The sequence below is a fragment of the Gigantopelta aegis genome, chromosome 3 (genome assembly GCF_016097555.1).
Source record: "Gigantopelta aegis isolate Gae_Host chromosome 3, Gae_host_genome, whole genome shotgun sequence".
Classification (NCBI taxonomy): domain Eukaryota; kingdom Metazoa; phylum Mollusca; class Gastropoda; order Neomphalida; family Peltospiridae; genus Gigantopelta; species Gigantopelta aegis.
In genome coordinates, this window is record NC_054701.1 from 42,478,066 (window position 1) to 42,504,018 (window position 25,953).

Here is a 25,953-nt window from a genome sequence, read left to right on the forward strand (position 1 = left end):
AACTAATACACCAATAGATGATGCAGGGCTTCTAGATTATGGTAGCCCCACTCCCATGGCTAGTGATATTCAGTATTGGGCTAGTAAATCACTACTATTGCCATGCCCGACAGCTAGTGAGAAAAAAGTTGTCAAATGTTGCATTTAAATCTATTTTGTAAATATGAACATCCTGGCCCACTCGTACCTCCCAAATCTTAATGTCTTTAAACTCTATCTCCCTCTTTGGGTGACATATTTGATTATTACTATTAATAAAACTGTATTTACTTTAAAGTAAAGTAAGGCTAGTGGATTTTTAATCGTGGCTAGTAAAAAAAAAATCAATTACTGATCCCATGGCTAGTGGATTTTATAAAAATTCTAGAAGCCCTGAATAGATGATGTGTATTTTTGTGCTGGGGTGTTGATAAACATTCAGACATTCATTCAAAAAAGTCAATGTGCTCTAGCAGGGCTAGCTCTGGGAGTATTGAAATTTTTTGCCAAATTATCTAGAGATCAAACTCCAAAAAATGCAAAAACCCACCATTATTTTCAACAAAATATCAGTGAAATTCTTTTGCCAAATTAAAATAAAATTTGACAGTTGTGTTTGAAATGAACAATTAGCAAATTTGGCGAGTGGCAGAGCTAGCCCTGTGTAGTGATGTCTTTAAACAAAATAAACCTCTTTTTTTTCATTCAAAATAATGCAAAATGTAAGCAATGTATCCTCAGTCATTATAGAGATTTTGACCCAACTGTATACACAGCTGTAGTTAAGTCTGATTATATAATATATATGATTATATGATCACATATAGTATGATTATAGTTAACATGCATCCTGAGAAGACTGTTAAAGCAAAACATGTCCCCTACTAGGCCCAACAACAAATTGGTAAATCGCCATGAAAGTGAAACTTGATATGTAACAGCATATGATCACGCTACACACAACATTTTAGCTCAATATCTTGAGGCATTGTGAAAAACAAAATCCAAAAAATTATATGTGGGACAGACAGACAGGATGGAGAGAAAAACTAAACAAGTCCCATCCAGTTGGACCAGTAGGGTATTAATAATATACAATCACATTTCCATTGTTTCTTGGCCCTTACTTTTATACCAATGAATCAGTGATCAATGTTACTAAAACATCAACTTAACCCATAAGAAGAAAGTGTGTTGTATTTGTTATTTTAATTTTTACAAATATTTTTACATTTTAACTTACTTAAATAGTCTAATACTCAGTTGATGGCATATGCATTGGACTAATTTACTTAAAAGAAAAAAACATATATTGACAACTACGATACTTTACTCTCCTACCATTAATGAAGGATATGACGTAATCAAACATTGTCTTGACAGGTGCTATGGTATAATAGAATCATCAATATATCAGATTAATTACTTCACCACTAGATCAATTGATTTATTAATCATTGGCTATTGGATGTCAAACATTTGGTAATTTTGACATATAGTTTTAGAGAGAAAACCCGCTACATTTTTCTCTTATATGCACCATCCCATGGACAGGATAACACATACCATGGCCTTTATTATACCAGTTGTGGTGCAGGGACTGGAACAAGAAATAGCCCAATGGGTCCACCGACGGGGATCGATCCCAGACTGACCGTGCATCAAGCGATCACTTCACCACAGGGCTACGTCCCGCCCCAAGATCTCCATAAAGTCGATATACCGGTAGGTGACATGGTTACAGTCTAGTATGTGGTATCTGTGTTATTGTAATGGTACTAATAAAGTCGATATACCGGTAGGTGACATGGTTACAGTCTAGTATGTGGTATCTGTGTTATTGTAATGGTACTAATAAAGTCGATATACCGGTAGGTGACATGGTTACAGTCTAGTATGTGGTATCTGTGTTATTGTAATGGTACTAATAAAGTCGATATACCGGTAGGTGACATGGTTACAGTCTAGTATGTGGTATCTGTGTTATTTAATGTTTTTTTCACAAATTATGTCTTAATAAAGCGTGGGGAAAATCTAACAGTAATTAAAGGTAGGAGAGTAAATTATTATAGTTGTTAACAATGTAGTTCGGACTTAAAGCCTATAAAATAGCAATGCGAACATGGACAGGCAGTGCTATGGAAATTAGGTTTTAGTACTTGAAATAATTTATGGACGAGTTATGTAACATTACACGTGTGGATACTATACAGCTAATTATCACCATCTTCAATATGGAAATAAATTGTATTACATTATTGGGAAATTGGACATGTAAAATGTAGTTTGTGAGCTGTGTAATATATTTCTTGTAGTCAATAGGAAAACTGGAAGTACAATTTAATAATAATGTGTTTGCTTGTGGTTCAAATACATGTAAGTATTTATTATTATGGATGAAATTTTATCTCCTTTTGTTGAACAAGGTTTTTAAACATAAAATGTTATAAAATATAATATTTACTGACATTGATCCTAATATCAGATAAATAATAATCTATTAGAATGAACTGTCAAGCCTATTTTAACATTTCTGAATAAAATGTGTCCCTTATTTCCTTAAAGGAATGATCAGGGAAGGCTTTTGGACTCTGACTGATGTGTATATTCAACAACATTTAATGCACATTATTGCCTAAAATATTGGGAAATTAACTGATATGAGTTGACTGAACAGTGTAGGATGAGTTAATAGGGGTGAGTTGGTTTTGTGGTGATTTGACCTGCCCCCAAACATAATGGGTAGTGTATATCATTTTATAAATATTTGATTCTTTTAAAAATATTGTTCCACTAGTTATGATTGCATCATGTCAAAGAAACATCACACACCTTAATTTTTTTTTACTTTTCTTACACACCTGTTGGTGAGAACACCATGTGCTATTTTTGATAACACATGGGTTGTTTACACACCAGTCCAGGGAACATTTTGTTTTAAAAATTTTGATTAGCGACAGTCGCGAATCAATTTGAAAATTGATTAGCAATCACTTATTTTGATTAGCGATTTCTGTAACATTAGTATGGTTTTTTAAAACAACCTTGCTCGAACTACGTTTGCTGCGTGACGTCAAAATTATTGGGAATAGACGGTCGATTAAGGGGTCATTTCAAAACTATATGCGCTATACGATGTGCTAACTAATTTCACCTTGTTTTAAAAATTATTCTTGTCAAAGATTCACGTAATTATTTTTAAAAAATGACACGATTTTTTGTTTGCAAATTGTTGAAAAATATTTACTTCAAAGGCATTCGCCACAGGAATAGCACTAGTTATCGCATTACCTATCGTTTGGCCTATGTCGTGGAAGCGCGAAGTGTTTTTTCTATCAGTCAAATTCAATAATGTAAAACTTTTTTTACAGAGTATTTATTTATTTTTTGTTAAGATTATTCACTTTGAAAAATTTAATTTGTAAGAAAGATAGGTATAATTTTAATAAACTATTCTAGTAGAAATCGTAATTACACTTCACGAATCCAATCTTTAGACGCCCCCTTCGTAACCTAAGAGCTAAACGTCATAATGTTATGGTGTCTATCGGTGGGTGGATATCTGAACAGCCGTTTTACCACGTAAAAGCTGTGCTCCTAATCGGAGGGTTGCAAAAAAAGAAAATATCTGATGAAACTTGGAAATCTACACCTAGATAAATAGTTCATTACAGTGATAGATTTAACATGTTATCAGTGGAATATTTGGGGGTTAAGGACGATCTTCAAACTTTAATACTGTCAAAAATATGCATCGCGACATTTAGCGATACGTTTTAATATTGTGTAGCGATAGCCGGAAACTGCATCGCGTTTCGCGACGCGATACTGAACAAAATGTTCGCTGCAGTCTAATTAAAATTACCAGTAGATCTAACAGCATTGCGTGGACTCCCATGTCCAGGTGACATTTCATCTATAAATAACAATTTAAATATCAACCAATTACACTTCTCCTTTTATAGCGTCATTCAGGAGCATACAAATTAAAAAAATATCGGGCGAGACTATTTATGCAATAGGCGGATTGTTGGTCTATTTCAACATTAAAAAACTGGGGGGCAAGTGCGGTAATAAACTCTGGATTATATACTAGTATAAACAAATTTTATGGTTATATCATCACAGGTTTTTTTGTTTGTCTTGAAACGAATTGTATATAAAATTTTATATTGAAATTAGTTTCCAGCATACTGGAATCATTTTGTATACCCTCGGCATAATCCTGAATGTTTTCAAATTCTTTTCAAATCACTGACATGATTTTATAAGTAAGGTTTTGATTGGTCGAATGAAAGGTCAATTGGACATGAGCTCCAATGGGGTGCTGTTAGATTCACAGGTAATATTAGTAATTAACCAGTGGAGCTAATTTTACACAAGTATGTGTTAACAATTTCAAGACATATGACTGGCTGCTCCTAGGTGATAACCAGGTCACCACTGCCATACATCCAATGAAAAACTACACGATGGAAATCAATTACATTGTGATGTGTAGTTAACCTGATGGTCTGTGACAGGTAACTGGTAAGTTTGCTACAAGTGCAACGGATGTAAATAACTTTTAGTTGAAAAATATGTTAAAATTTGCTTAAAACCTGTTTTTTGGAGGATATGTAAGAAATATAATAATACATTTGTCTCTGTTAGATACCATTTATCTCACAACTCGTTGTTTAAAAATGTATCAAACTCGCTTTTGCTTGTTAGATGCATTTTTAAACAACTTATTGTGAGATAAATGGTATCTAACGGCCACTCATGTATTATTCTCTTTTTTTCTTTCTTTTTTTTACATTTGTTTGCGTTATTAAATATAAAATATTTTGGTATTATTAATTTTAACATTTATTGCAGTATATAGTTACAGCACTAAAAGAAAGATGCTAATCAACAAATGTCTTGTTAAATATACACCATTCAGTTATATCTGACTGACAATTCCTATGAAAGACTTGCCAAAATGTTTTTTTACAAGGAACGTGAGCCAGTGAGATGAGATTAAAAAAAATCAAAATTCAAACATGTCAATGACGCCTTGAACAATCTTCGTACTGACCAGTTTTGCATGTGACTCAGGTTTGTTTTGAATGGTGGGGTTTTTAAATTGTGATGCAGTCCCAGCCCCGTTAAATTCATTAATAATCTCATCTCCGTCAAGGTAAAAACCGTCATCATCAAAATCATCTTCATCGCCTGCAGGTCGGTAAGCCATGTTTCATAATTAACTGGTACCTATCAAATTATTCTTAAACAGCGGCACTTACAAATAAACCAGTTTGGCCTCGATTGCTCAGACATCTATGTTACTTTTAAGTCAGGTCAATAAATCATATATGTTTATGGAGCCTATTCAAGATGTCGAAGTACCTTGAACTTTTTAGAATCTCGAAGTACCTTGAAAAATTCTCAAGGTTCGCACGAGTCATTAAGGAAAATGGTGGTTTGAAAGCATCATACCTTCAGTTTTTTAGGTAATAAAACAACCTTATTTGCGATTGCCTTATAAACAGACATGACCTGCCAGAATGAGAATGACTGCCACTTGCAACTGCTTCAAAATGTACAAATTACATTCACTGAATCTGATTCAGTCAAGTTGAAAGCTGAATTGTGACAATGACATATTAAAACTAAGTTAAAGTGGTAAAAAAGGGGAATAGTTTGTGGCATCTGTTTAGACTAGTTAACATTTAGAGCTAGCAGCATCGCTTTTATCTCGGTAGTAGAGCTACTAGAGGGCTTGCCTGAGATGTGTTGGGAGTTGTGAAGACCGATTCTGACGGCTAATATTAAGAAGGGTTTAACTTCCTTACCTTCAGGTGCTCAGTAGGAACATACTATGTTTGAGTGACTGGATGTACAATAATATTTCATAAAACTACCCTTTTTAATACATTTTTTTTTAAAGTTGAATTATCTCATTGCTATCCCCAAGGTCATTCTGTTATATATTATATGATGTACAATAGACTTCTTTTACATTCCACTGCAAATGTGTGTATCGCGGAGCAACTCGTGGACACTTAACCGTGAACTCACTTGAGATCTCGCAAAAATAGCTTTGTGTACAAGTTGGGGGCCATAGGTACCTAATGGGATGCCACACAATAAGAATGTGAATATCTCCATGATTAATTATTCTATCAGTAGGGAACCCGAAAATTCTGTTGACATCCAACAAAGACTTATTAGAAACATTTGTGAATTGTTGCTTATCACAAAATAAAAAAATATTTTGTTGTTAACGCCCGAGAAACCATCGGTTCGGATCTGTACACAATAAATATTGGATATTGGCTGAAATAATATTAATATGTGCACGTGTGTGTATGCATGTAACATGAATTAAATATTTATAAAGTATTATACAGATAAATACATTCAGGATTCTTGTTGGGATTTCTTTTTACCCAGTTATTTAAAATTTTGTTTGGTATTTGGAATAAAATTAAATGATACATATGAAATTTGTTACGTACGGTACTATAAAACATTAGAATTAGGCTCGTAGCAATGATATCTGGAGTTTGGGGCGGGGGTACAATCTGTAGTGGAGGGACACAGTCTAGTTTGTGGAGGGGTGTGCAAAAACCATATTTTAAACCGGTTTTATAAAAGTGGGGCTACAGTCCCCCACCCCCCTCTAGCTGGCTTCTCAGTTGCTACCGACCTGAGAATGGTCAGAAATGTAATTGTATTGCATATACATATTCGAAGCAAGATTATTTAGCCTAAGAAACATGTAAGTTTTATTTATAACAGATTAGGCTAGCCGACAGCATCATAATATGGTTACAAACTCATGAGGGTCTCTTTATTATAAACTCATGATGGTTTATTATGCGCAGTCATACGGTACTTCGTTTGAATGCTGGAAGCAAACATACAATGTATTAATTGCCATGCCTCTGATGATGGATAGTCAACAAAAGTAAACAGGCCAAGCCTGAATTTAAGCCGAAATAATAAAAACGGTGAATGAAAAAGAAGAAATAGGCCTAATAAATAAATAAATATTTTTAAAACTTCGTAAATTTTATACCAGATATTTCATATGAAGTTGTTGTATATCAAAGGCTGTAGTACATATATATCATTTAAAAAAAATGACCTTTGGATATGTTATATTTATTGTATATTCATGAAGCCAAAATAAGGGTGTGAAAAATGAGCTAGTGTTGTTCGGGATAGTATGTTGATATTGGACAGCTCGTGTTTCTTTTCAGAACTGATGAACTGAAAACAGGGACACTTGTTGGAGAAGACAAATATGGCAATAAGTACTATGAAAACAAAATGTATTTTATGGGTAAGTCGTCTGTCACCATTAATAAAATACTAAAATGAATTCTTTATGTTGAAAATGAGAGAGGCTGCATTGTGTGAAAAAGTGTTACACTGAAATATTATAAACTGAATTTATTAAATTGATTAGTGTTATTAAGTTCTGCCCAGAGTCTGATTCAGACTAGTGTGGCACATTTTATATTGGGCGGGGGACACCTACACTACATGTATGTTACAGGGTGACAGGCAATTTATATAAACAGTGGTTGGGGTAAAAAAAACGGTCGTGTGGCATGGATACTTTCATATACATCAGGGATTTTTCCAAATGGTAAAATAGATAAATAAAATAGATAGCTGAGGTGTGTGCCCAGGATAGTGTTCTTGAACTTAATTGGATATATAAGCACGAAAATAAGTTGAGATGAAACACACACACACACATGCTCATGCTGCTTTGTCTTCAGAAAGTGTGTTATAAAAGCATTCTAATTAAGAGTATGGATAGTCTCTGGTGGCAGCAGTCTTCTCTCTCCAACTTGTTAAATAGACTTTCCTTTCTCAGGACTTCTGTGATGTTCACCAAATTTCCTTTTGTAATTATTTTTTGTGTGACTATCACTAGACGTAGTAAATCAGAAAAAGAAGTCACTGAGGTAGAGCAGGCTGCTACTAATATCAGCATTCAGAGTTTTCAGTGGAAAATAAATCTTATATCATGTCTAGAAAAAGTTATGTTTAGAACATTATTTCCAATCACATTAAGCTTCTCTTCGGTTAATTGATCCAATGAAAAAGTCATCTACTCCTCACTCATTTAGACACGGCTTGGCTTGATTACAGGCATTGAATTTGAGGATTTTTTTAATAAAATAATTTATTACTAATACAGTTGGACTCTAAACCGGACTCGCTTGGTACTGTCGAAATAGTCCGGTTTACATAGAGGACCGATTTAGACAGAGTTCATCCAGAGTTATGGTTCTTGAATGATCGACAACTCGTGACCAACAATGACATTTGAACCCATGGATGGTTGGGAACAGTCACAGTCAGACTTGCAATCGATTATTTCACAGACATAAAAAATATACTTAAAGGGACATTCCTGAGTTTGCTGCAATTTTTAAGATGTTATCGACTAACAGAGACTTTTTAACGATTGTAATTACATTTTTCTGCATAAAATATTAGTGGCTGCATATTAAACGTGTTTCTGGTCGTTCTAATATTTGTACTAGGATAAATTTCATTTTATTTCCTAAAACATTATTTATTCGTACGTACGAAATTATTTGAATAAAAAAATCCAAATCTAACGGCCTACCGAAATAAGAGTAAACTTCACACGAGTGCGATTACATTTTGTATTTGATCTTGCGACGGCATCCTGATTACTTGGCAATTGATGCCCATTGTTCAACTAATTAAGCAGCCCGTCGTTCAGTCAAATCCCAATCCGGTGTGGACAGAGGTAATTAATGCATGAATAGTTCTTTCGTTCTTGATTTTTGATCCGGAGTCCGGAGTAGACAGAATCCAGATTAGGCAGAGATTTATACCTAAGAGATAAACGGTAGCTGGACGGGGCTTTAGAAATGGACCGGTTTATGCAGAGATCTGGATTACACAGAATCCGGTTTAGACAAGAGTCCACTGTATAGATATTTTGTGATTCTATCTCATAATTTTATACTTCTGACCCACAATTTTGGATTGTAGAAAGCACAGAATCCTTCTAAATTCACAACCTGTAAGTGCAATAGGAAGGAAGGAAGGAAATATTTTATTTAATGACGCACTCAACACATTTTATTTACGGTTATATGGCGTCAGACATATGGTTAAGGACCACACAGATATTGAGAGAGGAAACCCGCTGTCGCCACTTCCTGGGCTACTCTTTTCGATTAGCAAGGGATCTTTTAAATGCACCATGCCACAGACAGGATAGTACATACCACGGCCTTTGTTAAACCAGTTGTGGAGCACTGGCTGGAACGAAAAATAGCCCAATGAGTCCACCGATGTGGATCGATCCTAGACCGACCACGCATCAAGCGAATGCTTTACTACTGGGCTACGTCCCACTCCATAAGTGCAATAGGGACACACACATATATGTATGCTTACAAACGCATGTCCATACAGACATGCACATACACACGCATTGATTCCATTTACACTGGAATTGGATGCAGTGTGTCATTTATGTGCAGTGTGTCAGTTATGTGCAGTGTGTCATTTATGTGCAGGACTTAGCTCAGTCGGTAGAGCACTCGTCTGAAATGCTTGGGTTGTAGGACGAACCACATCAGCAAATCCATTGGCTTTTTCCCTAATTCCAACCATTGTCATCCAATAGCTGTTGATTAATTACTAGTAATCAGTTTGCTCCAGTTGTTAAACAAATTTTAAACTTTCTGCCACTGCACATGGAACAAAACTTAACCAAATGTCTTTGTGAACAGTGTACATGTAGGGGTGGGGCATAGCCGGTGGTAAAATGCCCGCATGATGTGCGATCGGTCTGGGATTGATCCCAGTCGATGGGCCCACTGGGCTATTTCTCGTTCCAGCCAGTGCACAACGACTGGTAATCAAAGGCTGTGGGATGGTACATATAAATGATCCATTGCAGGGCTTCTGGAATTTTTTTTATATCCACTACCCATGGGATCAGTGATTTAAAAAATTTACTAGCCACGATTAAAAATTCACTAGCCCTACTTTACTAAGGTTAATACAATTTTACTAAATAGTAGTAATAATCAGATATGTCGCCTAAAAAGGGAGATACTCAGATAGAGCTTAAAAACACTAACATTGGGGGTTGGGGTGGGGGTCAGGATATTCATATTTACAAAACAGACTAAACTGCAATATTTGACCCCCAAAAAATTCACTAGCCGACGGGCATGGCAATAATTACATGTATTTACTAGCCCAACATTGAATATCACTAGCCATGGGAGTGGGGCTACCATAATCTACGCGTAGAAGCCGTGCCTTGCTACTAATGCAAAAATGTAGCGGGTTTCGTTTCTAAGACTATATGTCAAAATTACCAAATATTTGACATCCAGTAGCCAGTGATTAATAAATCAATGTGCTCTAGTGGTGTCATTAAACAAAACAAACTTTTGTGTGCAATGTTTTAACTTTTTGTTGTTGCAGGCCGTAGCCGATGGATAGATTACCCTCCAAGTGTAGGTTTTGATTATGATGGAAGCCAGATTCCAGCTGAATGGTAATACACATGTATTTATATACATATTTTAGTTACCTGAGGGACTATAGGTTTTATGTCCGTCACTCTGTCACTGTCCCACCTATAATTTTCATCATAACCATTTCTGATAACCATTTGTCCATCGTCCATCCATCCATTAAGCTTTCCTCCAAGAGTTTTAATTAGATCGTTCTGAAACTTTGTACCGGGATTCTCCAAGGCAGTATTGGTATCAAAAAACTAATGGAGAGTATTTTGCCATTTTTGAATATTTATTGAATTTTAAGTAACAAATTAGAATTATTGAAGTTTAATATTGAACATTACAGACACAGTGTTTTGATTGAATCGTTCTGAAACTTGCTACATTGATTCCTGGGACAGTGTCCTAAACTAATACTCGTGCTGGGGTGTCGTTAAACATCTATTCAATCTATTCTATAAACTAATAGCCGTACTCTAGAGAAATTATATTTGCATTTCAAAGTCTGTTTTCGTCTGAGTTTTGATTGGATCATTCTAAAACTTGGTATATGGATTCTCTGGGGCAGTATTTTTGAAGTTTTGTTACGTTTTAACAAATTAACTTTTATGTTTAAGACGCTGGTTATATTACAGGTTTTTGTGATACTTGTTTTGTTATCATCTCTGACTGTGTGATGACTGCCACTAAACAATCATTCCTTTCATTTATTTTCAGGCATGGCTGGCTACATTATGTTCATGATGATCCACCAACCGTCAAAAAGCCAGTCAAACGTAAATGGATGATGGATCACATTGAGAACACGAGTGGAACTCCACAGCAATATGTGCCCTACAGTACGGTTCCACCGAAAATACATTCATGGAAACCCCACAGTAGCTGAAACATAACTTTGTGTGCTTTTTTTGTCTTTATTTTTTGTTTCGTATTTACAATTTCCAACAGAACTTGTTCGATGAAATAATGCTTAACAACTAGATATTTATTCTTGAGCATTATTTTAATAGGAAGATGAAGTGTGTAGAGATATATTTTGTTGTTGTGTATGTTTTGCGTGCACTTAATCAATAAATATATTACAGGAAAACACTACTGTTGATAATCCATCTTAAAGTATATTATATGTAGCAGACCAGCTCAAGAAAAACACTTTCCAACTCTTCACATCGAAACAGTTTTAAGTCTTCAGATACACAGAGATCAGGGATTTTAGTTTTAAAATACTTAACACTGCATATGGCTATCTAGCCTATGGTTATTTCCTTCTGGGTCAAGGGCATATCTTTTTCCTTGTTTTTTCCCCATGAGGTGGGGGTACAGTGGGGTACGGGTGGCATTCAAATGTATTCTTTATTGTTGGATGTACAAATAAGGGCATACAGATGTGCAAGCAACATCAGCAGCAATGGGTGTTGACGCCACGAATCTGGAACTTTGTATTTACAGAATGAATTATTCTGTATTATGACAAGTTTGTAAATAATAGTTTTGTGAGACATTTTAAGAATTTAAAAAACCCTGGCCTAAGACCTCTTATGTTTGATATCTACATCAATTTTGGTTTCTTAAAATTGATTTGCATGCATGTGTATATATGAATCATTGGCACAAGGTTCAACATGTTTACCCTACATAATTTTCAGCTACTATTATTTTTGTAAACGTTAATGTCACTACTTCCCCCATCAAATCTAAAACTAAAAAATAATGCCCCCACCCACTCCGATTAAATGGCATCTTTGACTTCCGTAGCTGTAAAAACATCTTTCCTTTGTTCCTTTGAATAGGATCTGTATTGAAGAATTTTATTAGCTGGTGTTGACTTAGAATAATTACTGATGGGAGTTTGTCACAGAAATGTATATAATAAACCTATACAAATTCTCTGTGTTATACATATACATGTTTGTTGTTGTGGCTTGAATGACTATACCCTATACCAGGCTCCATTTCACAATAATTCCATTTTAGAAATAAAGTAACAAATTGTTCTATATTTATTATATTTCTAAAGATATAAATAAAACAACAATACATACTCTGCCACTGACTGCTTACATCATTTGACATTATATATATTACTCTACTGTAGCTAGTGATATACCAAATATAGGTCATGATAAACACATGTTTTTCCAAATAACGTAATTAAAGTAGTATATACAATGAATATTTTCTCAAAACTGATTTCAATAGTCATGCGAAAACATGCGATCACGTCATTAAAGGTTGCATACCACTGTTAATTACCAGAGACATTTCAATAATTTCCACCCCTAGGCTACTAATAATTTTGTGCCTCTGACGCCTACAAATCCATAATCGTAATGCCAATTAGGCCCAATGCACTAGAGCCTACGCTGAAGCTAATGGACCACTTTCAGAACTGAAACATACAGGTTTATACATATGGAGTTTCTAGTGGTGCAAAAACAAAATAGAAAAAGAATCCACTTGGTTCATATTCGAACGCCTCTGACTACAGTAGTCCTCTGATAAGGCACGTCCGAATTTAGACCTTTTGCATTGGTGCTAGAATTGATTGGACATGTAAATTAACCACTCAATAATAACTTTCTCTTAGTAAAGACCTTAATGTTGTGGAAGAATGATAGGTCTTACATGATGAGGACTGGGCTCTGGTGAAGTTGAATATAATGGCTGATGGTCTAATCCAAATTTCTCAAAATATGCTTTAAAAACGTGTAGGCATTTCGTTTTAAAAGTAAGCAAACCCATTTTTAGCAATATTTCAGGGGCGCCGATTTCAAATATATTGTTTGTCCAGCGCGATTTTGAAATTTTAACCCCCCAAAATTAAAAACAAACTGGCGGCCATGCAAGCTACTTTAAACGCAGTGTTTTATATTATGACTAATGGTGAACATTTTACAAGTTGGCCAAAGGATGGAAAAACTATTTAAAATTATTTAGAAACATAAAAATTCAATAAAAGTATTACCTCTGATCTTGACTTTGTCCCCCTCCCACCCCCCACTGTTCCAAAAAAGGCCTCTGTATATAATTTGCAAATATTAATGGACCTGTTATTTAGGTACACACGGATGCAATATTATAATACATGTATTACCCACAATTTGAAGATGCTAAATTTATAGAAAAAAAGAAGTATTTACCAAACTCTAATGTAAAATATAAGCCTAAAATCAATCACTCTCTCACTCTCACTCTCTCACTCTCACACTCACACTCTCACTCTCTCACTCTCACTCTCACTCTCTCTCTCTCACTCACACTATCACACTCTCACTCTCACTCTCACACTCTCACTCTATCTCACACTCTCACTCTCACACTCACTCTCACTCTCACTCTCTCACTCTCACACTCTCACACTCACACTCTCACACTCTCACTCTCGCTCTCGCACTCGCACTCACTCTCTCACTCTCACACTCACTCTCACACACTCACTCTCTCACTCACACTCACACTCTCACTCTCACTCTCACACACTCACTCTCTCACTCTCACACTCACACTCTCACTCTCACTCTCTCACTCTCACTCCCCCCCTCTCTCTCCCCTCCCCTCCCTCCCTCTCACTCTCCCTCTCTCTCACTCTCCTCTCTCACTCTCCCTCTCACTCTCACTCTCACTCTCACTCTCCACTCTCACCCTCCCGCTCTCCCTCTCCCTCTCCCCCCTCACTCTCCTCTCTTCTCTCTCCCTCTCACCAATCTCCCACTCTCACTCTCTCACACTCCCACTCACTCTCACTCTCCCCCTCTCACCCTCCCTCTCACCCTCCCTCTCTCACTCACTTCTCCCACTCTCACTCTCCCTCTCACCCCCCCCTCTCTCTCTCACTCTCACACTCACACTCTCACTCTCACTCTCTCTCTCTCACTCCCCCCTCCTCTCTCTCCCTCTCACTCTCTCTTCTCCTCTCTCACTCTCACCCTCACTCTCCTCTCACTCTCACCCTCTCTCCCTCTCCCTTTCCCTCTCCCTCTCCCCCTCTCACTCTCACTCTCTCCCTCTCACTCTCCTCTCTCACACTCTCACTCTCTCACACTCCTCTCTCACTCCCCACTCTCACCCTCTCACTCCCCTCTCTCACCCCCTCTCTCCTCTCTCTCCCCCCTCCCCTCTCACTCTCACTCACTCTCTCACTATTTCACTCTCACTCTCTCCCTCTCCCTCTCCCCTCTCCCTCTCCCCTCTCCCCTCTCACCCTCACTCTCACTCTCACTCTCACTCTCCCCCCCTCTCCCACCCCCCCTCACACTCTCACTCTCCTCTCACTCTCACCCCTCTCACACTGTCACCTCACTCTCACTCCTCCCACTCTCCCTCACCCTCTCACTCTCACTCTCACTCTCTCCCTCCCCCCTCTCTCTCCTCTCACCCCCCCTCTCCACCCTCACTCTCCCTCTCCCACTCTCCCTCTCCCCCCCTCTCCCTCTCCCCCCCCCCTCTCACTCTCCCTCCCCCCCCCCCCCCCTCTCCCCCCTCTCTCTCCCTCTCTCTCCCCCTCCTCTCTCACTCTCCCTCTCCCTCTCTCCCTCTCTCCCCCTCCCTCTCCCCCCCCTCTCTCCCTCTCCCTCTCCCCCTCCCTCCCCCTCCTCCTCTCCCCCTCTCCCCCCCCCCCCCCCCTCTCCCCCTCTCTCTCTCTCCCCCCTCCCTCTCCCCCTCTCCCCCTCCCTCTCCTCCCCCTCCCTCCCCCCCCTCCCCTCTCTCCCCCTCTCCCTCCTCCCTCTCCCCCCCCCCCCCCCCCCTCTCTCTCTCTCCCCCCCCACTCTCCCTCTCCCCCCCCCCCCCCCCCCCTCCCTCTCTCCCTCCCCCCCCCCCTCCCTCTCTCCCCCCCCCCCCTCTCTCCCCCCCCCCTCCCCCCTCCCCCCTCCCCCCCCCCCCCCTCCCTCTCCCCCCCCCCCCCCTCCCCCCCTCCTCTCTCCCCCCTCTCTCTCCCCCCCCCCCCCCCCCCCCCTCCTCTCCCCCCCCCCCCCCTCCTTCTCCCCTCCCCCTCCTCCCCCCCTCCCTCCCCCCTCTCCCTCTTCCCCCCCCCCCCTCCCCCCCCCCCCCCCCCCTCTCTCCCCCCCCCCTCTCCCTCCCCCCCCCCCTCCCTCTCCCCTCTCACCCCCCCTCCCCCCCTCTCCTCTCCCCTCCCCCTCTTCCTCTCCCCTCTCTCCCCCCTCCCTCTCCCCTCCCCTCCTCCCCCCCCCCCCTCCCTCCCTCCCTTCTCCCCCTCCCTCTCCCCCTCCCCCCCCCCCCCCCCCCTCCCTCTCACTCCCCCCCTCTCCCCTCCCCCCCTTTCCTCTCCTCCCCCCCCCCCCCCTCCCCCTTCTCTCTCCCTCTCCCCCCCCCCTCCCCCCCCCCCCCCCCCCTCCCTCTCTCCTCCCCCCCCCTCCCCCCCCCCCCCCCCCCCCCTCCCCCCCCCCCCCCCCCCCCCCCCCCCTCTCACCCCCCTCTTCCCTCCCTCCCCTCCCTCTTCCCTCCCCCTCCCCCCCCCCCTCTTCCCCCCCCCCCCTTCTCCCCCCTCCTCTCACTCTCCCTCCCCCCCTCTCCCTCCCCCCCCCTCTCTCTCCCCCCCCCCCCTCTTTCCCTCCCCCCCCTCTTCTCTCCCCCCCTCCCCCCCTCCCTCTCCCCCTCTCTCCCCCTCCCTCCCCCCCCTCTCTCTCCCCCCCCCCCCTCTTCCCTCCCCCTCTCCCTCCCTCCCCCCCTCCCCCCCCCCCCCCTCTCCCCTCTCTCTCCCTCTCCCCCCCCCCCCCTCTCCCTCCCCCCCCCTCTTTCCCCCCCCCCCTCCCCCTCTCTCCCCCCTCTCCCTCTCCCCCTCTCCCCCCCCCTCCCTCTCCCCCCTCCCCCCCTCCCCTTCCCCCCCCCCTCCCCCTCCCCCCCCCCCCCCTTCCCCTCTTCCCCCCCCCTCTCTCCCTTTCCCCCCCCCCCCCCCCTCTCCCTCTTCTCTCTCCCCCCCTCTCTCCCCCCCCCCCTTCCCCCCCCCTCTCTCCCCCCCCCCCCCCCCTCCTCCCCCCCCCCCCCCTCCCCTCCCCCCCTCCCTCTCCTCCCTCCCCTCCCCCTCCCTTCTCTCTCCTTTTTTCCCCCCCCCCTCTCTCTCTCCCTCTCCCCCTCCCCTCCCTCTCCTTCCCCCTCCCCTCTCCCCCCCTCCCCCTCCCCCCCCCCCCTCCCCCCCCCCCCCTCCCCTCCCCCTCCCCCCCTCTCCCTCCCCTCCCCTCCCCCCCCCCCCCCCCCCCCCCTCCCCCCCCCTCCCCCTCCCCCCCCCCTCTCCCCCCCCTCCCTCCCCCCCCCCCCCCCCTCCCCCCCCCCCCCCCCCCCTCCCCCCTCTCCCTTCCCTCCCCTCCCCCTTTTCCCCCTTTCCCTCCCTCCCCCCTCCCCCCTCTCACTCCCCCTCTCCCCTCCCCCTCCCCCCCCCTCCCCCTTTCCCCCTCCCCCCTCTCCCTCCCCCCCCCTTCTCCCCCCCCCCCTCTCCCCTTCCCCCCCCCTCCCCCCCCCCCCCCCCCCCCCTCCCTCCCTCCTCCCTCCCCTCTCTCCCTCCCCTCCCCCCCCCCCCTCCCCTTCCCCCCCCCCTCTCCCCCTCCCCCTCCCCCCCCTCCCCCTCCCCTCCCCCTCCCCCCCCTCCTCCCCCCTTTTCCCCCTCCTCTCTCCTCCCCTTCCTCCCTCCCCCCCCCCCCCTCCCCCCTCCCTCCCCCTCTCCCCCTTCCTCTCCCACCCTCCCTCTCCCCTCCCCCTCCCCCCTCCCTCCTCTCTCCTCCCCCCTCTCCCCACTCTCCCTCTCACTCCCCCCCCCTCCCCCCCTCCCCCTCACTCTCTCACTCTCTCCCTCTCCCTCTCTCCCCCCTCCCCTCCTCTCCCACTCTCCCCCCTCCCTCCCTCCTCTCTCCCTCTCCCTCCCCCCCCCCCCTCTCCCTCCCCCCTCCCACCCCCCCTCCCCTCTCCCACACCTCCCCCTCCCTCTCCCCCTCTCCCTTTCCCCCCCCCCTCTCCCCCCCCTCTCCCACTCTCTCCCTCTCCCTCCCCCCCCTCCCCCCTCCCTCCCCTCTCCCCTCTCCCCCTCCCCCCTCCCCTCTCTCCCTTCTCTCCCTCTCCCTCCCCCCCCCCCCTCCCTCCCCCCCTCTCTCCCCCCCCCTCCCCCCTCCCCCCCCCTCTCTCCCCCCCTCCCCCCCCTCCTCTTCCCCCCCCCCCCACCCTCCCTCCCTCCCCCTCCTCCTTCTCCCACCCCCTCCCTCCCCCCCCCCCCTCTCCCCCTCTCCTCTCTCCCCCCCCCTCCCCCCCCTCTCCCCCTCTCCCCCCCTCCCTCCCCTCCCCCCCCCCCCCCCCCCCTCCCCCCCTCCCCCCCCCCCCCCCCCTCTCCTCTCTCCCTCTCTCCCTCTCCCACCCCCCCCCCACTCCCCCTCTCTCCTCTCACCCCTCCCTCTCCCCTCTCTCTCTCTCCCCTCTCTCCCCCCCTCCCCCCCCCCTCTCCCTCCTCTCTCTCCCTCTCACTCTCACCTCCCCTCTCCCTCTCACTCCCACACTCCCCTCTCTCTCTCTCCTCCCCACCCTCTCCCTCTCCTCCTCTCTCTCCCCTCCCCCCCCCCTCTCTCCTCTCCCCTCTCACACTCCCCTCTCCCCCTCCTCTCTCTCTCTCTCTCCCCTCCACTCTCACTCTCACTCCCCCACTCTCACACCCTCTCTCTCTCTCTCCCTCACCCCTCACTCTCACCTCTCCCCTCTCACACTCACCCTCTCACTCTCACACTCTCACTCTCTCACTCTCTCACTCTCACACTCTCACACTCTCACTCTCCTCACTCTCACACTCTCACTCTCTCTCACTCTCACACTCTCACACTCACACTCTCACTCTCACTCTCACACTCTCACTCTCTCACTCTCACACTCTCTCTCTCTCTCACTCACACTATCACACTCTCACTCTCACTCTCACACTCACACTCTCACTCTCACTCTCACTCTCTCACTCTCTCACTCTCTCACACTCTCACTCTCTCACTCTCTCACACTCTCACTCTCTCACTCTCACACTCTCAAATGGGAATTTGTTGCCCATGTCCTGTTGAGCATTGAAAGTGATTTTGAGATGTTAATAAGCAACATAACATATGGAAAATGAAGTTTATTACAAAACGGCACTTAAAACAATATGGGCAATTTCCCAAGTCTGTGGATCGACAAAATAATAGAAAAAAATATGCCAAATTTGGTCTGGTGGTACATATTTCGGCACCAAGATTAAGTTAAGAGTAGATTAGAATTTTAAAATAAAAAATTATCACAATTCGCCACTTTATTATAAAACGACACTTTTGAAAAAATGTACATGTGTGTCATTTTGTAATAAATAGAGGATAATAAACGAGTTATCAGTTATTATTAAATTTATGACCCGAGTGAAATAATTTTCAGTTGTCGCCAGCTTTAGCGAGTAACAAATGAGAATTATTTCACGAGGGACATAAATTTGATAATAACTGGTACTGAGTTCATTATTCTATTTATTACCTCAGCAATTTTTTCTCTAAAAACCTTTATTTTTCACGCACATGCACAAAGGCCAACCTGTATAGAAACGATGTAAACCACTTTACGCACTGTTCTGAGAATTACTATAACGTTGTAATTTAATCACATTCATAGATAATTTTCAAAAACACAAGTTCTATTTATTCTGCTTCAAAATCTATAATGAATTGCATTAAAATAACTCTTTTAAACTACATGACGTCATTTTGTGTTTGTCAAATCGTGATGACGTCATATTTAGTACCGACAAAGTCACTGGTTTGTAAACGTCAAATTGTCCAATAGTATTGTTCGTTAGACCAATGGGTAATAAACTGAAATAATTCCGTCTCTAAGCCTTCAAAAATGGTTTGAAGCTGACATCACCGAACACACTTTTATTTTGTGTTTTATTTGTTTTAATAGGCCTTCTTGTGATATAATTTGGTGGTCTGTTTTGCCAAAAAAATTTGCAAACAAAAATTATGGCTACATTTATACATAGGCCTATACTATGCAATATTTTTGTAGCAAAAAAACAAAATAATAATAATATAAACAAAATTGATTATGTTCTTCCCTACAAAACCTATTGTTATTGTAGCTAATTAAATGCATTCTAATAATGGCAAACAATTAACCATTAACCCACTGACATGGACATTGAGCTCAGATAACTGAAGTAAGTGCACAGGATAGCGTGCTTGAACATTAATTGGACATATGCACGAAAATCAAATTAAACGTAAAGAAAAGAAACAAAAAAATCAGTTCAACGGATGCTATGCGTTCTAATGCATGGATTCATAGACGTGTTATAAATACATGTACCAGGAAGATTGTGGACAACCACGTGGGCCGCCCATTGTCAATCTACCCCCCCCCCCCCCCCAATGCTAAACTGTTATTAATTATGTTGATCAATTCCATACCAAAGGAAACTATCAAAGCTTGAAGGATCACTTCCTACCTGAACTAAACACAAATCTATATTGGTGTGAGTATATGTGTATAGATAATTTGACCAACCTTGTGTGTTGCCCTTTCTACCTTGGATCTACGAAGACAAAAGTAATGTTTAAACATCAGAAAAAACAATGGCTATGCAATGAGAAATGGAAGTACAGTCAAACCTAAACATGTCGCCAACCATAGTCAACAGCCACCTGTCTTAGTTGATTGTTTTGTTCCCCCTGGATGATTTGTATTGCCTTTACGAAGTAAAAAGGACGAGGTATAGGTATTACCTTTACAACGGCGGCGGTATCTGTGTTAATGGCATCATCTTTTATATTTAGCTCAACTTTAAAGTTTTGCGTTTAGCCCCATTTCTCACAAGTCTTACATTATTGACACTGGGTTTATAATTTCATCTATGAAACTTCATCTCAATGACTGTTAACAAAAAATAAAATGTATTAAATAAAATATTAATTGATGGTATTTTTGGTAAGGTTTGTTTCTTTACATAATGTACATTGAGAAAACCGCCAGTGGCTAAAACCATCAGCTACACTGAATGTTGAATAAAGTTATGGTAGACATTTAATTTCACTGAATTCTTTATTGATAAGTGACCTCTATTAAACTGTTACTTGTCTAGCATTGGCAGCAACTACATACTAAAGTTACTAGATAAGAAAACGGGGGGGGGGGGGGGGGGGAGACAACTGCCCCCTAGTGCTGGAGTAAAACCTCAAATTCAGGCAGAAATGATACCGATATTCTGGGAAAATGTGCCAACCTGAGACCTTTTACCATGCATTTCCATCATTCTACCCTCAAAATTAGTTGTAATCCATGTAAAAATGTGTAGTGATTCGTTTACAACCCTATATAGCTGTTTTGTAGTAATGCTAAGATGAATAAATGTTGTTATCCAGATTCGGGCATTTTCTTAATTTGGGCAAAAGCCAGCTTGCACACACACGCACACGCACACACACACACACACACACACACACACACACACACACACACACCCCTACAAAAATGGGAACACGTACGCCTATGATATCCTAAAATTAATCCCAAATCAGTATACATGTACCTGCGTTATGTGGCCACAATTAAAACCTTGCCTGTAAATTTTACGCAACCAGAAGTATAGCCATCAAGCCATAAACCAAAAGGAAAATGCAAGCGAGGAATGCATTCTTTAAGTAAATTAAACTTGGTATTTGAATTCATCCAGTTTGATTATATATTTCAAGAAAGTCCAGCTACAATGTCGCCTTAGGGCGGTTAATGCTCGTTTGATAAGATGTTTTGTGTGATTCAAACTGAATCCATAGCCACGGTATTTTTATTAGTTTATGGAGAGAGAGTCCACAGCCTAAGAGATGCCCTAGGAGGAAGACGTAACCAGTATCAGCACAGGGAGACGACAACCCGTTGTACCACTGCCGGTGGCTGGGTTTTCTACAATGCAGTCCCTCTCTCGTCCTGCGATGCTAGCTAGTACTCATGTCTACACATCGAGCCGCTAGCCAGTTCACTTATACTTTCTTTTATTTAACGACACCATTGAAACACATTGATTTATTGATTATTGACTAATGTCAAATATTTTAAAATTCTGATATAAGTTTAATCCTGATGGAAACCCGTTGTATTTTTCTTTAGCAGCAAAGGATATTTCATAATATGCACTTTCCCATAGACAAGGCAGCACTAACCATGGTGTTTGATATACCATTCGTATGCCACTGATTCGTACGGGAAACCCAAGCAGAGAATGGGTCCACTGACTGGCATCAAACATACAATCAAATCATCACAAGCATGCGTTCTGCCGATTGTGTTAGATACGGACCCTACCTCAAGCCAGCTCAGAATCTTCGCCTACTCCAGCTCAACGGTGATTCACATCATTATATATCGTACTCCAATATGCTAGCTATAGCAGTCATACTATTATGCAAACTGTGATTAATATGTCTACAATCTTGGCTATAGCTAGACCGTAGATATGGCAGAATGAAGCAAAGTATAACATGGTTGCCATGTCTTCTCAATACATCCTAACTGGGTGTGATCCTACGACCTGTTCCTACACGTGAGGAAAGAATGTTGAAAACACTGGCAAAGTATCCTTAATCTTGTTCGTGAAATGTTTTGTTGGTTAAAAGACACCTGTTCAAATGTATGTATGGACGAGATGACTGATGACAACCTCGATGTATTATTTTATCACCAAGGAAAATTTGCTTTACATTCTTCTGTCGAGACTGTATTTTAATGAGATGTGCAACAGTGATGCTGAAGGAGTCTGATCACTGCAAGATGTCCCAAGTACTGTCGATGTACATAAACAAAGGCTAATGTGAAATGTGTGATTGCTTGTCTTTGCACTGGTAACCTAAGGAAATTAACTATTGACAGATAGCTTTCATAAGCAGTAAGTAAACTTCACTGTACCAGTTTTCACATTTCAAATAATACTTCTAAATTCCTATATTTTGAAATAATAACAGATGTTACTAAAATAATATTGTGAAGTATTACCAATAGCAGGGATGGCAGCTTCTACACAATAAAGTATTGTGGAATTGTGTCAACCTTTAGTATGTTAAAACAGAAGCCATTCAATATGTGACTATGGGTAAGGGTAGGCCATCTACCTTTTTTAATTAAAAGACGTGCAGTAACCAAAAACAAGAACAACGGTTAAACCCATGATTGAAAAATAATGTGTTAATTTGATACCAAAGTCTTGCTGCTTTTCTTGAGAGGCACACTTTAATTTATTGATTCTCATATTTTCTACTGAACTGTGATACACCAAACTATTTCTATAGGGCATAGTGCAAACTTGCTGAGTTTTTCTCTTACACACACATTTATGACAATAATTAATAGTACATGTAGTTATTTAGTTTTACTGGGGAGGGGATGCTATTTTCTTAAATTCACTAGCAAATGAGAGGCTTATTCAAAGATATCAGCTTAATTCTAGTAAAACGTATTACAACTTGGAAACAACAACGTATAAAAATCGCGATATGCAAAACTGTAGCGCGATTCGTACCGAGTTGAAATATCGCGGTATACCAGTTTATGGTTGCAGTATTAATATTAAAACTGACTGGCAAATGTATTATTATTAATTAATTAAAAATACTTTCTAAATTCGTAAATGGACTAACAAGGTCAAAAGAGATCCCGAGAATTGGCTGATGACGGCCCACTGAATGAAACATGGCAACTCTATTGTTGGTAGTATGGAAGCATAAGGAAATCATATCAAAAAAAAAAGAGAAAAAAAAGCTGACATTCGCACAGTTGAATATATCTTATAAAGCAAATGATAAAAAAGGAACCGTTTCATCAGTTATTCTTATAAATTTATCAGTCTACACATTGCTGCAAGGTGTTTAAATACTACCTCCAAGATAAGGCGGTACAAACTTCATTTGTTTTTCCATAGATTTGATGATATTTATTATTATTTATATTTTAAAATGTAAATAACCATCTAATATTTATTTAAATAAAACACAAATTATATGCTGTATTATTAGACAGTGTCTTGATGTGAAGTTCATTACTGATCTTCCTTCTATTACGGTTTTAATTTTTACAGCTTTTATCTGCTTCATTGAAATGATCGACGTGTAATTTTACAGTTTCACTGACATTACTCACTAGCATGTAAATATTAGCATACATATACATATGACAGTTTGCCATATGTTAAGGGTTTGATAGTTATAAAATGCTAAAACTACAGTTGTTTTAATGTACATACAGATAGTGTGCTTTTAACCAATTTAGGTTCGGGTATAAAAGACATTAATTTCAAAAGTAAACTTAAAAAACAGTATGGATGGCTGGTTGCTGTCTGTACTTCTGCTTGTCCAACAGGGAAAGTAATTAAAACTATAGGTGGTTAATTGCTAAAACAATTGACGAAATCTCAAATGCCCCGATTCAATAGAGCCCGCGATTCAACAAAAAGCAATATACATGAACATATGGTCATATTTTTTGTTTGCAATGTTTCCAACAAAGCAGACCACCCAACTGTTTACCCTGAAGGTCTGTTCTAACAAATAAATAGCAAAGCAAAAGTATGTTGTGCGGAGTCAGGTCCATCAAAATTTCAAGCCCTTGGATCCCGGACTAGTTTGTTTGTTAAAACTGATAAAAATTAGAAGGGAATTTGTTGCCCATGTCCTGCTGAGGATTGACAGTGATTTTGAGATGTTAATAAGCAACATAACATAAGGAAAACAGGCCCGTAGGACGGATTTTCAAAGTGGGGGACTCATTTTTATGGTTGTTCTATCGTTAGGTTTCCGTATTAGCATTATAAGACATTTTAAAGTCCCGAAATAAAAACTGGCAAAAAAAGTGGGGGCTGCATGCCTCCCCTGGGGGGGGGGGGGGGGGGGGGGGGGGGGGGGGGGGGGGGGGGATAAAAATTTCATTTAGACGGAACTCATCAAATGCGAGCGCCGAAGGCGCGGAGCCGTAGACGGGGAGGGGGGGGGGGGTCCCCAGATATGATATATATATATATATATATATATATATATATATATATATATATATATATATAAAATACAATACAGTATTCTTCCTGGTGTGGCTGGTATAGTGCTCTACCTCTTGGGGAGCCAGTATAAATATATACACAAAGAAACAAGTTAAGCACCCTAAATATAATTAGTACTGAAATAGCCCCATTCGTAAAAACTGCAAATTACGTGACGATTATGTCAAGAATGGTGTTCCATCGAAATAATAGGAGAGTACAATGACAACTGTGACGTCCCACAACAGAACGACATGCACGTGCATCATGCAACCCATGCTTTGCTCAAAATGAAGTATCAATACACTGCAATTGTTGATATTTAACGTCACTGTCTTGCATTGTTGAAGTCTAATCGTTAAATATGTCACGTCAACGGTTATCAGAGGTCCAAAGATGGCGTATTATTGGTATGCATGCGACCGGTATGACCTTCAAAAGTATAGGACGTCAACTGGGGTATCATTACACCGCAATCAGCAGACTGATACGAAAACACGGGCATATCAATGCTTTAAAAGATCTCCCACGGTCAGGGAGACCGCGCATGACGTCACAGCGCGAGCACAGGGCCCTGCTTTGGCTCGTACGTCATCAACCCTTTGTTACGTCTCCTGTTCTGAAGAGTCAGTGGTTACCCAATAGATGGATGTCAGCCAGAACAGTGAGGAATCGTCTGAAATTTGCGGGATTGAAGGCCAGAAGGGTCATCAAGCATCCCTTTCTTGCTGATTATGATGAGAGACGCCGTTTAGCGTGGTGTTTGGCCCGGAGAGGTTGAAATCTGAGGTCCTGGCGAAGGGTCTATTGGTCCGACGAAAGCCGGTTCCTGCTCCATGTCACAGATGGCCGATTGAGAGTTTGGAGGCCCACAAATGCTGCCTACACACCCAGGAACATACGACCTACGACCCCATATGGTGAGGTTCAGTAATGGCTTGGGGTTGCCTGTCACATGATTGTAAGCTGGATCTTGTCACCATCCAAGGCAACCTCAATGGTGATCTGTACATTCGTAACGTCCTGCAACCAGTTGTTGTGCCGCATTTTGACAACCATCCACTCGCCACCAGACCTCTGTATATGGATGACAACGCTAGGCCACATCGTTCCCGAGCAGTAACAGCTTTACTCCAAACTGAAGCTGTGACGACCCTGCCCTGGCCGGCCATGAGTCCTGACCTAAACTCGCTAGAGCATGTTTGGGGACATTTTTGGCGTCGAGTACAGGCACTGACCCCACCTGTACATACTCTGGCACAATTAGAGACAGCTCTTTATCGAGAATGGCAGCAGTTGCCCATGAAGCAGATCAGACGACTTACTGGAGGGATGAGACGAAGGGTGGAAGCTGTCATCCGAGCACGTGGCGAGTTTACCCGCTATTGATGATTTGAGTCATGAATATCATCTGTGAACTTCAAATGACGTTTCATCATCAAT

The 25,953-nt window shown here is 42.2% G+C and overlaps 2 protein-coding genes and 1 pseudogene across 2 annotated transcripts in view; 2 read left to right on the forward strand and 1 right to left on the reverse strand.

Moving 5' to 3' along the window:
- LOC121368651 (ankyrin repeat, SAM and basic leucine zipper domain-containing protein 1-like) overlaps positions 1-5,197 on the reverse strand; it is a 41,857-nt gene extending 36,660 nt beyond the window's left edge. The window contains exon 1 of the mRNA XM_041493390.1: positions 5,042-5,197. Coding sequence (XP_041349324.1) covers positions 5,042-5,197 — 156 coding nt within the window. The remainder of the gene's footprint in view (positions 1-5,041) is intronic.
- A 101-nt stretch (positions 5,198-5,298) lies between these two features.
- LOC121368069 (probable NADH dehydrogenase [ubiquinone] 1 alpha subcomplex subunit 12) lies at positions 5,299-12,373 on the forward strand. Its single transcript, XM_041492598.1, has 4 exons — positions 5,299-5,456; positions 7,212-7,294; positions 10,450-10,522; positions 11,205-12,373. The coding sequence occupies exons 1-4, from the start codon at positions 5,341-5,343 to the stop codon at positions 11,371-11,373; spliced, it is 441 nt and encodes a 146-aa protein (XP_041348532.1). The 5' UTR covers positions 5,299-5,340; the 3' UTR covers positions 11,374-12,373.
- Positions 12,374-15,276: 2,903 nt separating this feature from the next.
- On the forward strand, positions 15,277-17,089 carry LOC121369422 (annotated as a pseudogene).
- Positions 17,090-25,953: the final 8,864 nt, after the last annotated feature.

Bases quoted from the DNA above. Each gene is read 5' to 3' on its own strand.
- LOC121368069 (XM_041492598.1), top strand. From the start codon at position 5,341: ATGTCGAAGTACCTTGAACTTTTTAGAATCTCGAAGTACCTTGAAAAA. The intron at 5,457-7,211 runs GTAATAAAACAA...GTTTCTTTTCAG, and splicing joins TCATACCTTCAGTTTTTTAG to AACTGATGAACTGAAAACAG. The intron at 10,523-11,204 runs GTAATACACATG...ATTTATTTTCAG, and splicing joins AGCCAGATTCCAGCTGAATG to GCATGGCTGGCTACATTATG.